Source organism: Filicampus tigris, chromosome 7 (genome assembly GCF_054856515.1).
Source record: "Filicampus tigris isolate MCC_2025a chromosome 7, RoL_Ftig_1.0, whole genome shotgun sequence".
NCBI classification, from domain to species: domain Eukaryota; kingdom Metazoa; phylum Chordata; class Actinopteri; order Syngnathiformes; family Syngnathidae; genus Filicampus; species Filicampus tigris.
Genome location: NC_141223.1, coordinates 25942501 through 25955733, shown reverse-complemented (window position 1 = coordinate 25955733; position 13233 = coordinate 25942501). Strand labels below are relative to the sequence as shown.

The window sequence follows — 13233 nt, the reverse complement described above, 5'->3', positions numbered from 1 at the left end:
GCGGCATGTATGACTGTCAGTTTGGTGTGCCAATGGGTGCATGACGCAATTATTCCCTTACCCTCCTCTCCAGCTGTCGTTTGTTCTGCTGCTCTACTTCCAGCTTGTCATCAAACTCCTGCTGCAGTCGCTTCTTGGTAAACTCAATTTCTCTGATGGCTCTTTCATACTTCAGCCTCCACTCTCCCCCTGTCACGTAAGCACATATATGGTTTATGCACTTAAGAAAGTTTCTTTTTTTTTCTCATTCCAATTGTAATTTCAAATTGGAAGACCCAAACACAGAATTTCAAAGTGTGCATCCTGCTGGTCAGGATTAGGATTTCAGGGGTTCATAAGGCAAAAAGTCAGTTGTATTTTTCTCAGTCCTTTTATCAAAACTCAAGTGACATCTAAAAAGCATGTTTAAAAGCTTGTCAAAGTTTTTCTTTTTTTCAGAAAATTTGTATTTTGAAAAATATACACTATATTTCAGAGGAAAAATATATAAAAACATATCCATTTACATATACACACAATTTGTATTTTTATCCAAAAGTAATTTTTATCAAGTTATTGATAATAAAATTATTATCAAGTAATTTATTCAACAAGTCATATGCTGTAAATGATGGACCAAGAACAATTGAAAAGAATTATTGCTGTTTTTTGGTGTTTTGACTTGTGTAGGAAGTTGTTTTACCTGATTCGTCATCATCCAACACTCCGTTGAGTTCAGAGGCCCTGATTAGACGAGCCTCCATCACTTCCATTTCCATAGATTCCATCTGTTTCTTCATATTGTCAAACTGGGCCTAATGGATACGTAAAAGGAAACGAATGCTATGAGCACGTGAGCATATTGTCACTGTCCTGTGAAAAACACTTCTCAACTTTTTTTATTTTTCTTATTTTTACATGAATGGTGTTTCCGTGTTCCAGACATCGCATTAATGTGAAAATTAAAAACGTTTCCAAAATTGTAGATACGTGTTTTTCCACAGGATAGCAACGATATGCTAAACGAATAAAAGTAATGACATATCTTTTTTTTGGTGTGCGAAAACCCCAGAATGTTGGGTCAAATTGACCCAGTTAGTGGATCAGTCCATTGCGTACCCAAATGGAGTTATTTTTTTACCCAACCTTTTATATACAGTCCGTTTGCCTGGCTAACATTTACAGTAAAGTTATATAAAGTGATACGTGGGTACTTACAGTAATTTGACAACATTAAAACAAGACTTATTGACCAAGAATACAGCATGGTACATTGTCATGTTAATCAACCACTCAAAAAATGTAAATAAATGTGTTATTCTACATACATGTACATACAACAATTGACAAGCAGGTGTGTATACCTGCAGGTCCTTCATGTCCTTCTCAAGGCGGAGTCTCTCAGATGTTTCAGTCTCTAGGAGCTGAGAGGCCGACTCCCCTGTATTCCGCTCATCAGTTAACTCTGATGACAGCTCAGTGATCTGATCACATAAACACACACACAAGTACAGGAAGCTTTGAGCAAATTCACTTTATTTTCTCATGAATCCAAGAAATCACACCCTCATGTTTCTTCATAGTACAGTATTACCTAGTATGTTTTAGTTACAGTGGGTAAAAAGCCTATACTGAAAAAAATGGGAAAAAAGTGTTGAGTTTACTCAGTTTTATTACGTCATGTGGTTTCACGAAATAAAATCATCTGGATGCAGATATATATTTTTAAGTAGACTTCCATCTACTTAAAATGTATTTAAATCCAGATGATTGTATTGTGTGCAACCACAAAATAAAATTAAAAATAAAATTGAGTAAATTCAAAACGCCATACACAGTCAAATGGCAGATTTTTGTGGTATTCAAAAAAATGAGACCAGGATAAGTCATTGAAAAAAATATAACCACCATTAATTTCACATTTCTATTGTACAACTCCACTGAGAAAACAAAATGAAATATTTTAGAGACTTTGATAACGTGCTTGGCACATGTGCGCACATAGCCGAATTGGGGAAGTGGCTGTGCTCGGAATTAACCAAATATATTCAAACTCATGTTAGATCCGAGTTAGCACACACGTCACCATTTCAAGTGCCTCTGATAAACTCCCAAGTTGAGCTGGGCTAGTGGGATGTTCCCAACATTTTTGCAGTCATGCAAGCCATGGTCCGCAGAGAGCGTCCATAGCAGGCACCTCATAGTTCAAAAGGATTAGGCAGGAGAAAGGTACAAAACAATGGCATTACAGATACCATGGAACACAATGATAACAGTCATTATCAAGCACAGAAAATGTAATTTTTAACACAGTGCATCCCCATTTATAAGTGGATGTGCACACTTGTGCAACCACATTTGCGTTGTTTATTTTTACTCCCCCCGTCCCCCTCTCAAAGATGTTTTTTGTTATTTTAATTGAGTTGTACACGTAATAGGTCACAATAATTGAGAAAGTTTTGAAATAATTGATCTTTTAATTTATCTCTTTTGATATCACAAAAAACACTTGCGAAGATTTATAGAAATGAGTGGTGCATTCACCCCTGCACTGCTTGGTCCACTTTAACCAGGACACGGACCAGGGTTTGTTTCCAACGCTGGTCCGGACCTTTTATGCAGGTGTGAATACACACAAACAATCACGGACCAAACAACCACACCGAGACCCACTTTTTGAAGTGGTCTTAGTGCGTTTCCAAACGGAGGCTGCAGATCTGAATACAAACCACTGCCGATTCGCACCAAATACAGGATATTAGCGAATTTTTGGGCCATTGTAGCACAGCATCGCAGGAAATGTTAGCCCATTGTGAATGTTAATCATAAGTGATCCTTTGTCTTTTGTTTGGCGGCGCCTACAAAAATTTGGAGGTATATACAACTGTCCAAGATTTACCACAAAGTCTCTTAGAGCCATATGCTGAACCTAACAGGAAGTCTGCCATTTTGAATTTACTTTAAAATTTGACATTGCCATGACAACAAAAGCTGCTGTAACTTGACCCAGATTATCATATCTTTTATTTATTATCATAAATTTCAAACATTTGATCAGAGTACAAGCCTCAAGACATATAAAAATGTATTTTTCATCATAGTGGTAGCCCCACCTACTGACTAAAGGAAATATTATTTATTTCTTATGTTTTTTATGTATGTTTATGTTTTTCTCCCATTGGTTAACCAGATTTACCTCATATTTGCTCGGGAGAGTGTTTTCCGTGAAACGCTGTTGTTTTCCAAGAAAACAACGGTAATTTTGAGGTTCTAAACATGCATGAAACATCATGAAACTTTGCACACACGTCATGCCTGGCAAAATCATTATTATTTTATTAGTTTATTATGCGGTGTATCTTGGAGCCAGCGTTATCGTCACTGTCCTTTGAAAAATGTTAGAATTTTTATTCCCAAATTTGTCCCCATTCTTGGCCTTTCACTGAGGTCACATTTTCAAGAACTCCTAAAGATTTTATCATAGTCTTGAAACTGTGTGTGTTTCATCGAAAGATGTTAAAAAATAAAAGCACAGCTTTTTATTTCATTGAACTTTGTTGCCATTTGTTGACAAAGACAAAGAACGCCAATTTTGATGGTCTTAACATTTGTGAGAAAAATTGCACACAATTAATCCAGACTTGTTTTTTTATTTGTCTGTGTTTTTGCAAGTTTACCCTGCTCTCAAGACGGTCACTGTTGAGTCTCAGTTCATTTCTTTCTTTCTCGACCTTCTCCAGCTTCTGCTTCAGCTGAAGGATCTCTTCCTAGAAAGTAAGTGGCATAAGATGCATGATGGAAAATTAATCTGTGTAGTCAATAATTTACTCATTTAAATCTAGGACTCCTTTATTAATTATTGATTTCTTTGCTAAATTAAATCAATGTAAAGCCAAAAACACCCAATGCTATACGTTTTATGCTTACATCCTTGCCACGGATTTGTTCTTCGGTGAGTTGCACCTCAATCAGAGGCCTAACTGTAGTAAAAAGCTTCCACCATGGCCAATCTTTGACCCCACGATTCTTCTTTATGTTCTTCTGGATACAACGGATTGCTAAATCCTGGATCTGTCAGACAGAAATCATACAGAATTGAAAGTCAGCAGACAAGACTGAATCGAAAAACACTAATAAATGTACACGTTTCTTTGGTTACTTTGTAGTGTTTGTACTGATGTTGATCTGTAGTTTTTCCCCAGAAAGCCAAAGGGTATGCACATGCGCAAGTAAATACTCAATGGCATCATGGGAAAAAATATCGATCAGAAATCATGGACTTCAGACATAATAATAAAACCATAAAAATTACTAATGAACAATATTTCCAATGTTCAAACATTGGTATAATGTAACGTATATTCCATCCATTATACCGCTTATCCTCATTAGGGTCTTGGGTGTGCTGGAGCCTATACGACAGGTCTCTATCTTCTGCTGCCCTCTACTGTTTCCTTTCTTTTAGACCTGACTGCCGAAAGGCAGCTAGTACATAACTACATTGCCACAATCCTGGAAATGATGGGTCGGCACTGAAAGAGTGTCAGTCTTTGCCGATGTTTTCAACACTTATCTTCCCACATATTTATGTATTTAAAAACCACACAAATGACTTTAGAGGGTCTTTAATGTTTAGGATTTTTTTTAAACATTTAGTGGAGTATATTTTCATTCAACACTTTTAGGACATTTCAATGTAATCATGACTTTAGTAAATTTCTATTCTACATTTAAGCACAGTGTGAACTCATGAGGGCCTAAAGCGCCTGGCGAAACATCTCGCTAAAACTTTATTACTATTTAGTGTTTTAATAAAAAATGTAGAAATAAAGTGTCAGTGCAAGAGAAGCAGTCTTTTTGATGAAAAAAAAAAAAGTAAGTAAGTGGTAATTACCATTCTCTATCCTGTTACACAGCCTTCGATATCATCACAGTCTACAAACATAAATCGTGACCATATATCACGTTTTACTGGTTCCACTGGTTCAAAGTCGTTTATATCACTATTTCAGATCTCCCGTGACCGTCTGCGTCCGCCATTACTGCTTGAAAAAATTCCGGTTCATCATCCGAGGGTTCACGACACCGTCACGTTTATATTCTGATGCATTTCATTGGCTAAGAGACTGAGAACTGGATAAAAAAAAGCTAGTGAAAGTTTAGTCGGACCAGCCGACTAAACTAAGATGGACGCCATTTCAAATTAGAGGCCTATAGACGGGTACTATTTTTTTCCCTCTGGAAAAAAAGGCGAATGACGGACGGCCGAAGGGTACCCATTCTGCAAATGGATGACGAATCCGAAACGGGCGCTCAATTTTTAGCAAAATGCCCAGCTCTGATAATGATGTTATGTGATGATTACTGTATTAATCCATTCAACTCTAGTATACCATACACACACACACCTCCACACACACGCACACACACACCCACACACACCCACACACGCACACAAACACACACACCACCACAATACCATGAAGAGACAATGTGCATTGTGGGATTACATTACTTAAATCAAGGATGAGTTTATGTGGAGGAAATGTGTCCAGGCCATGTAACAAAATGAAACATGTTAGAAAACACATGTATCTGTGGTCCTCAGTACTTTGGTGCAGTACCTCAGCAACCCTGGCCGACAATGAAAGCGTTTGATTATCCTTCTTTTTCTCACACTTGAAGGAAAAATGTAGTGTTTTCCTCTTCATTTTGAAGCCAGGGAAGTTACCAAACCACTAAGATTTGTTTGTGTCCCGATTACCGTTAAATAGATTGTCTACCCGTGCTGTGTCATCCTTCATTTTTTTTTCCCCAACATGGAAGGGGAGTAATTCAAAGTTGTTTTTGTGACTTGGAGGGATATAGTTTCTTTTTGGTGAAGAATCAACAATACTCGCGTTTTCATCCATTCTGGGATCACAACAGAAGTGCTAACTTACTAAAGCCGCTATCAAGCCGCCACCTGCAGATGTAAACAATGCGGCATTGGCTGGAAGCGAGGTTTTAATTGTAATGTAATCAATCATATGCGTCACTGGCCACATGGGGGTTGTGGGATTACAGTATGCAATTTGCATCTGGACATTTTTATTTATTTTTTTGCATATGGGCATTCATGCTTAGTAGCAAGGTTCCCCCAGTACAATTTTGACAAATTGGATGCTCGCTATTGTGGTGAGTGTGGGAAATATTCACCTCGTCATTGGTGAAGGTGGCAAACAGGGAGCCTGCACCCTGAATAATTACATTCAAGTGGAAGTCAACCCAAACATTTTTTATTTTAAGATTCAATGCGGGCACACTAGTTGAAAAATGACAAAATGGCCGCCCCCTGAGATGGTTAAAAATGGGTGGACATTGCTGATTAACTCATATTCCACAAACGCAATAATAATCAGAATGCCTTGTTTCAATAGTGGGCCTGCATAGAACATAGTCTTGAAAATAAATGTTTGGCTTGACTTCCACTTTAAAAACAGGGGCAATAATGTAATAACAGGCTGAGGACATTGTACATTAGTAGGAGTGGTCGCAGTTTTGCAAAATGTTGATTGCTGCCGTTCTGCCTCCTCTCAAAGCCCCCCTAGCCATGGCCAACAGCCACACTGTTTGTTCGTGGGTTGTTATAACTGATAGCGTCATTTCCCACCGTAAGATATGTGGAAAACAGATATCCCAAGTAAAGCTGAGGCAATCTTAAATGGAAATGGGTAATAGAAAAGTAGGTAGAAACTGAAACACTTCATACTCAAGCAACTGGACTTTGAGTGAAGCAGCTGAATGCAACTAAAGTGGAACAGAGTGAAAAAAAATAGAGTTGCTGACTCTTTGCCACCCACCATCTACAAATGTAATGCAATGGAAAAATGTGAATGTGTTGTATATTCAGGCTTCAAATACTGTAACGTGCTTTATTTTTTATTTTTTAATTGAACGACAAAAACATGGCACAATTGTCAAGGAAGAAGCTGATTGCTACAAAGAGAGGAAAAAGGCAGCAGTGAAGTAGAGACCATGGATATTTTCAGAGGCAGTTATTAGCAATGATGGACTGCTACATCTATGGCACCTGTGCATTTCTGTGACAGAGACTCTCCACACTTTGCTTTCTAGCCACAGATACAGATGTAATTATAAATATAGAGAGCTGGGCAGTCTGTCCCTGGGCCGGACAGGTCGGACCCTCCGGCCCGGCCGGATGCCCATTTTTGGGGCGGAGGGGTGGGGGGTGACAAATTTTTTAAAATGGCTGGACTAAGCATGGGAAGTGGATTTTAGTCCGGCCCACTAATCGGCCCTCATGCGTGGGAGGTGCTCACAAGGCGGCCAAATTTCATCTCAGCCTACTCGGTGAAAGGCTTCTATTTAGGCTTCTTTCTACTCCCGCATCGGCGCGAACGACAACTGATGCTATACGGATTGTCGTATTGCCCCCCAGCACCCCCCACCCCCTCTTGTAATGGTATGCCCCAGTTGCAGGTGGGAGGCGCGGGTAACGTGAGGTGACAATAAGGAAATACAAACACGCTTGAACGCACGTTGCTGTCTCACGTCTCTTCTTACACAAACAACTACCGCATTGATTCACATGACTGACACATTGTGCTGTTGGTGACAGGTCTGTAACACGTGCCACGCACACATCAGAATTTGTTGCTGCTCTGATCGGTCCATTATGTTGCGATGACATACAGTTGTGGGAGTACATTCGGAATGGGGCAGGGGCCGACAGTATTTATGAATATGTGGTCGCGGCCGGAAGGGTACCCAGGTCAAGGGTGGGGGGTCGCGGACGGGCAAAAAAGGGTCAAGTACCCATCTCTATATATATAGTTAAGTATTATTGTAAAAACACAATATACATATACAGTCCTATATTGACAATGCCGCAGTAGCCGGCGGCTGGGTTTTACCTACACTTAACATTCAGTTTCTTTTTTTCTTAATCTGGCTGTTAGATCTGTGAAATTCCAACTACAATCACCAATTATTTAAATTTGGAATCCCCACATAACCAGTGGCTGACAGTTGACTACCTGTGAAAACTAGTTCTTGAACCAAGCAGACTATGCGACAGTTCAGTTTCTTTCCACTGTGTAGCAAGGTGTGCAAAAATTGGAAGTGTTACCTTTCCCTTGTGTAAAAATCTTACCTTTCTCTTTTTGAAACCCTGCCTGGCCAAATATCCCCTGCAGGCACCCTGGAACAGAGAGATATTTCTTCTGGTCTGAACAACGCGCTGCTCCTCAAGCCTTGACAGAGTCCCTGCTCTAAAGAAAACCTGAGTGAGGAGAACAGAAAAAGTCACACAGTAATTACTCTAACAGGAACAAATATAAAAAACAGTTTTGAGATTTTGGTCACCACTCTATTTTCAAGATTTTTCATCGTAAAAATGTATTTCTCCACCACTCCAAAGCAAGCAAGGAGAGTATCAGAAAGAAAATTATTATTGTTGAGGAAGGTCACCAAAGCTTGACAACATCACAATACTAATTCAACTGGAGGAGAAGATGCATATAAGAACACAACCCCAAGACATTAACTTTGCATTGCCATAGGCACATAGCTAAAAAGGAGCGTGCCGTAGCTACCTACTCATATGTATGATTGTTGTTTACTGGAACAAGTTCTGTCAGGCAGTACTGCACGGATCTCTCGAACATGCTATTTTCGGTACAGTATGTACAGTTGTTTTTTTTGGTCATGCCTCTATTTATGGAATACAATTTCAATAGAGGGGATAAAATGAGCGTCATTATCGCCAAATGCCCAAGCAAGGTTAAGATTGGATAAACTTGAAAACTTTTCAAACAGTTCAAAAAGTTTTTTTATATTTATTTACAGTACCTTTTGTACTATATTGGGCATTTTTAGGTCACGAAAAATGTACAAAATAATTTTGTATTGTATTGGGTGTTTTTAGGCCAAGAAAGAAGTACTTAAATTCAACAGACAACGGGGTCTAATGGAAGAACACTTCCCCCCAAATTAGTCGGTTAAATCGAGGTTCCACTGTACACAGTACATAAATGCATCAGAGAATTGATCAGCCTGGTGGTCGAGAAGCTGACCAGCTTCATAACAGATATTTCATTTTAGTGTAATGTATTTACTGTGTGTCACGATAACAACATTATTCGGACGATTTATTTACCCAGAAAGTATCATGATACACGATAGCATAGTTTGTTTGTTGGTGTTTTTTTAAATGCTACTGATATACTAATGATGTTGGCAAAAAATAATTAGAACATCCTTTTTAAGTGCAATTATCTTTCAATTCTCAAGGATATGGAACATTTGCATTGAAATAAAGAACAATAAAATATATTCAATAAATAAAGGTGAAATAAAAAAAAAAAGACTTTGGCTCAGTTAATTTTTAACATTCACAAAATATTAACACAACAGATATACCACATACAGTATCAAGAGAGGCAGAGTAAAATTATTATATAATTATTATTATCTTATTTATTTCCTTCCTGAATAATTTATCTTAAATTTCCTATTTTTAAAAATCTTTTTGGAAAATCATATCAGGACTGCGGAGTGTTTTACTGTATGTACAGTACAAACGCTTAATAACGCTTCAAAGAATAAATCACTCACAAAATTATGTACTTAGCAGTGCCCTTTCAACAACACACATTGCACACATACATGCACACACAGATATTTTGAATAAATGCAGGACCCCAAACATTTCAGTGTTAATAGTCATTTTCTTGTGAAGACACAAGGACCAAAATAAAAACAAATGATTAAATGATGGGGGCAGCAAAAGGATGGCAGCCCACCAGGCTTAATAAAGCACAATACGTACTAGGGGTGTAACGGTACGCTAAATCACATTTCGGTTCGGTTCGGTTTTTGGGAAACTTCGGTTCGGTATATTTTCGATACAAAAAAACTGTTTTTTAAAAAATATACATGTTTATTTTGAAAAGATGACAAGTAAATGGTACATTTTTTTAGAAAAAATAAATAAAAGCAAACCATTCGGGTGACATTCTAAGAAATTACACCAGAATAAAAAATACACTAACAATAAAGATCTCTTAATTTAGTAAATTATTAAGACACTCAAATCTTTAAACACTCAGCAGCAAAAGCCTATGACTAAGACACATCTAAGTATTCAAGTTAAAGACAAGTTGTCATTACAGTACATGTATACACTTTTTGTGATAAAAAAAAATACAATAACAGTTACAATTATTGCTAACTATATTAAAACTCTTTATAATGAAAAAAAAGTCTTTATGAAATTGTACACACTTTTTAGCCATTGAAATATTTGAATGTTCAACAGCATATTGTAACGAATTGGGTTATCTTTGGTGTTGTGGTCGGATTTGTGTGTTGCTGAGTTGTGATGTTTCCGAGGTTCATGAATGAATCGTACGGCAAGCAAGTGGAGAAGTGGAGAAAGAAGAGCGCGAGCAGTTGTACTTGGATTAATAAAAACGTAATAATTAAACTACGTCTGACGGTCGTACGTCTGATTCCTGGAAATAGGATAAATCTCGCTATTTAAGTTTGACGTTTTGGGCTAAAAAGACTGCTTGCTTCCTCGTCTAAGAAACGTTCAGTCGGATGATGCCGTGCATGTTAGACGTGCTAGCCGCAACATAGTCGCCGATTTCATGTAGCAATGTCGGCACACAACTTTCGGACTTATCCACGCACCTTTCCCCATCGGCGATGGGGAACAGGAAAGCCACAATGTTCCCAAACGGGAGGCCGCAGTGTACGCGGAGACCTTCGAGCTCTGGCTCTTTTCTGGCTCTCCCTTTTGTGCCGCCACTCTCGTCTCCCGCATGCAATAGTCAGCGTCCGTGCGGAAGCTGGCGCTAATAAGTGGACTGAACCGAACGCAAGTGGATCGAACCGAACATGCCATACCGAAACATATTAATACACCCGAGTATACCGTTACACCCCTAATACGTACACATATAACGTTGACGAAAACAAGGATCTACACATGATCCCACACAGACAAGATCATCAGTGAAATAGATTGGAGGTAAACTTTACTTGGACTTTCATGTGCTCACTCAAATGTTGATTGGTCTAACGCATGATAGCAGCAGCAAGATGAAATCAGAAGTTTAGAGAAACGTGAACCTACAGAAATGTTCTGTCAATATAAAAAAAAGTGTAACCAAACAAATTGGGACATCATTCATCATGCAGGAAGATAACCCAAACGCAATTCTCAAAAAGAGGGACAGACAAGTTCATCCAGGGCAAGCCACGGAAGGTTTTAAACTTGATAAGTCATCTCCCGACTTGATGGGTCAAAGGCTTCATGTAGTTATGGCAAGCACTGAATTTGCGACCGAATATTTTGTTTACTTCACTTAATAATATTTTTTAAAGTCTACAGTGTCTTTTGCTCATAATCATTGACTACGTTTACATTGACACCTTCATTCAAATTAAAAGCCTGATCGGAATAAAAATACTTCGAATACACATCTCAATACGAATAACAAGCCCATTCCGATCATGATTTTATTCCGAACGAGAGGGGTCGTTTATGTCGATTGATAATTCGATCGGCGCGCATAAAAAAACGTAAATTTCGGAACAAACCGTCTTTACCACACATGCCTGTGACGTCCTGTTAGTCCCGTAAAGCTAGTAGACGCAGCAGAGCGAACGAAAGACACGGCGAGCGCAAGACCAAACTGGTACATTTGCAGTTCCATTTGGAAGTCTTAACTCGACGTAACAGCGCAAACTGGGGGGGAGTGAAATAATGCTAACCTTTCAAGTGAAAATGGACTGAGCGCTGTTTTGTTGACACAGAAGTCGCTACTGCTTCTTCTACTACTATTTCGCTATGTTTATCTGTGCATGTCAAAATAATATGTTCTGATCAAAAGTGTGATGCATGAATACGGAAATCCTAAAGGGATCAATATTTTTAGTGTCCATGAAAAGAGTGCTGATCTGATCAATGAAATTTGATGGACATCACTGATGGCTGGAAAGAAGAGCATCAAAGGGCCTAACCAATGTCTAAATTAGAACGAAACAGTTCAACGATAAGCACATTTGTAATGACAATGAAAAGAGTATGTCCTCCACTCACCCGGCTTAGTCCCATGTGGTAGTTGCTTTTCTCCAAATCCAAGCACTCCAGCAATTCCTCCACTGCCTGGAAACCATAAATACAAAGAGCTGACACATTTACATTAACATCTTAACAAATAAAATGACTTTGTCTTTAGAATGTAGGGCTCTACCTACTGTACACCCATATCTGAGACAAAACATCTGCTATTAGAAGACAGGACTACAATGTATTTACATCTCTACTGTGAAGTTCTGTGATCATTCATCTCTGGAAATTGTTGCTGATGTCACGAACGGCTCTCAAAATCGTTGCCAAAAGCTGTTGTTTTCCTTGTGGTTTCTAACTTGTTCAGGACATTTCAAGTGGTTATATTGACTATGCCAATGTTTATGCATATTTTCAAAATGATCCTTTTCCATCCATGGGCTTTCATGTTGGTTACATACAGTAGCTCTATTAAACACTGTCTAATGCAATCAAGTGATTGTATGTTCACAACACTTATAATATTTTTTTCTGTAGTGTAAGAGCCTGTTTTGAAATAGATATTTGAGTTTGTGTTTTGTTCAGGCACAATGGGAAATCCACAAACCTTTCTTGCATAAATTAATTTTCAGATCACACTGGATCAGTCCCAGATTGATATTGTGGGGAACTCCTTTGAGTGATTCACATTTACATTACATTCACATTCAGTTTAGTGCCGACGGAGGATCACCCAAACCTTCTGACTGAGAGGCAGATGTGCTAACCGCTATCAGATCATGCATTTATCCGCGTTTCCACCATTAGAGCCGGGGGCGCTGTTGCGTCTTTCTACCCTTAAAGCCGGGAGAGCGTATACGTCATTTTCTGTTTATTATTTAATTATCGGTCTCTTAACCAATGAAATGCATCAGAAAAGACGTGACGGTGTTGTGAGTGGGATATCCAGATTTTTTTCGAGCAGTAATGGCGGACGCCGGACGCAGGATCTCTGAAATGAATGACAGCATTGATATGGACAACGCGATTGTGGACTTTGAACCAGTAGAACCAGTCGAACGTGATATATGGTTAAGATATATGTTTTGTAGATAATGACAATATCGACGTCTTTGTAACAGAAAAGAGGATGGTAATTACCACTCTTTTTTAGTTAAACGTAGTGTTTCTAT

General features: G+C 38.5%; 1 protein-coding gene across 3 annotated transcripts in view; it reads right to left on the bottom strand.

Moving 5' to 3' along the window:
- LOC147145377 (unconventional myosin-XVIIIa-like) overlaps window positions 1-13233 on the bottom strand; it is a 135361-nt gene that overhangs the window by 30325 nt on the left and 91803 nt on the right. For all 3 annotated transcript variants that reach the window (XM_086036572.1, XM_086036573.1, XM_086036571.1), the window contains 7 exons: window positions 12092-12157; window positions 8135-8263; window positions 3907-4050; window positions 3657-3746; window positions 1344-1463; window positions 683-794; window positions 62-189 (listed from right to left, as the gene is read on the bottom strand). In XM_086036572.1, the coding sequence (XP_085892698.1) occupies window positions 62-189; window positions 683-794; window positions 1344-1463; window positions 3657-3746; window positions 3907-4050; window positions 8135-8263; window positions 12092-12157 (789 nt within the window). The remainder of the gene's footprint in view (window positions 1-61; window positions 190-682; window positions 795-1343; window positions 1464-3656; window positions 3747-3906; window positions 4051-8134; window positions 8264-12091; window positions 12158-13233) is intronic.